General features: G+C 43.4%; 1 protein-coding gene across 1 annotated transcript in view; it reads right to left on the bottom strand.

Annotated features, from left to right (window-relative positions):
- Positions 1–888, bottom strand: part of klhl18 (kelch-like family member 18) — a 12,053-nt gene extending 11,165 nt beyond the window's left edge. The window contains exon 1 of the mRNA XM_061045529.1: positions 712–888. Within this exon, the coding sequence (XP_060901512.1) occupies positions 712–840 (129 nt within the window). The 5' untranslated portion in view covers positions 841–888. The remainder of the gene's footprint in view (positions 1–711) is intronic.
- Between the last annotated feature and the right edge of the window lie 275 nt (positions 889–1,163).

Raw genomic sequence — 1,163 nt, 5'->3', positions numbered from 1 at the left:
TGTTACAGGTGTGTTTATAAACATGTTGATACAGTCAGTGATGATGTCACAGCTCAGTGTACCTGTTACAGGTGTGTTTATAAACATGTTGATACAGTCAGTGATGATGTCACAGCTCAGTGTACCTGTTACAGGTGTGTTTATAAACATGTTGATACAGTCAGTGATGATGTCACAGCTCAGTGTACCTGTTACAGGTGTGTTTATAAACATGTTGATACAGTCAGTGATGATGTCACAGCTCAGTGTACCTGTTACAGGTGTGTTTATAAACATGTTGATACAGTCAGTGATGATGTCACAGCTCAGTGTACCTGTTACAGGTGTGTTTATAAACATGTTGATACGGACACACACACACACACACACACACACACACACACACACACACACACACACACACGTCAAACCTGCAGCAGTCAGTTATTTAATCACCATGACAACGAGACAGCCAATCAGCGTAGCAGCAGCTCTCAGTTGTTTCCGGTGTGCCACAGGTCACAGGTTAGCTTAGCTTGTACGGATGTGTTCATGCTAACAGTCTGTGACGTCACTCACCTGTCTAAACAGCCTGTTAGCTTGTTTATAATCCGCAGCTACAGTTAGCATGTTGTTAGCGTCACTGTGAAGTCGGCTACCTAGGCTAGCTTCTTGCTAAAGGCTGGTTAGGAGCTAACAGGCTAACTTTAGCCACGAGGGTCATCGGTTTACCTTGAGCGTGACGTCACAGAGTTTCCCCTGACGTCGGATCTCCTCCATGACGACATAGCCTCGTGCCGGCAGGTCGTGCACTGAGAAATGAACTAAGTCCTCGAGCTCTTCGCAGAGAACGTCTCCCATCGTCAGCACGAGCACAGACAGGAGCCACTGACGTCAGAGGCAACGACTTCCGGTATTATCCTTCAGAATAAGACAGGTTTTGTCAAATCTAGATCTGACACGGATAACGTGCATGAAATATAAGCCTCGTGCTTTGTGTGGTTGTTTGTTCCATCTTCCAGTATTCTCTGTTTTATTAAACCCTTCACTTACTGACATGATAAATGTTGTTTTATTAAACCCTTCACTTACTGACATGATAAATGTTGTTTTATTAAACCCTTCACTTACTGACATGATAAATGTTGTTTTATTAAACCCTTCACTTACTGACATGATAAATG

Source organism: Labrus mixtus, chromosome 8, assembly GCF_963584025.1.
Source record: "Labrus mixtus chromosome 8, fLabMix1.1, whole genome shotgun sequence".
NCBI lineage: Eukaryota > Metazoa > Chordata > Actinopteri > Labriformes > Labridae > Labrus > Labrus mixtus.
Note: the sequence above shows the minus strand (reverse complement) of the source record. Positions and strands in the feature narration are given on the sequence as shown.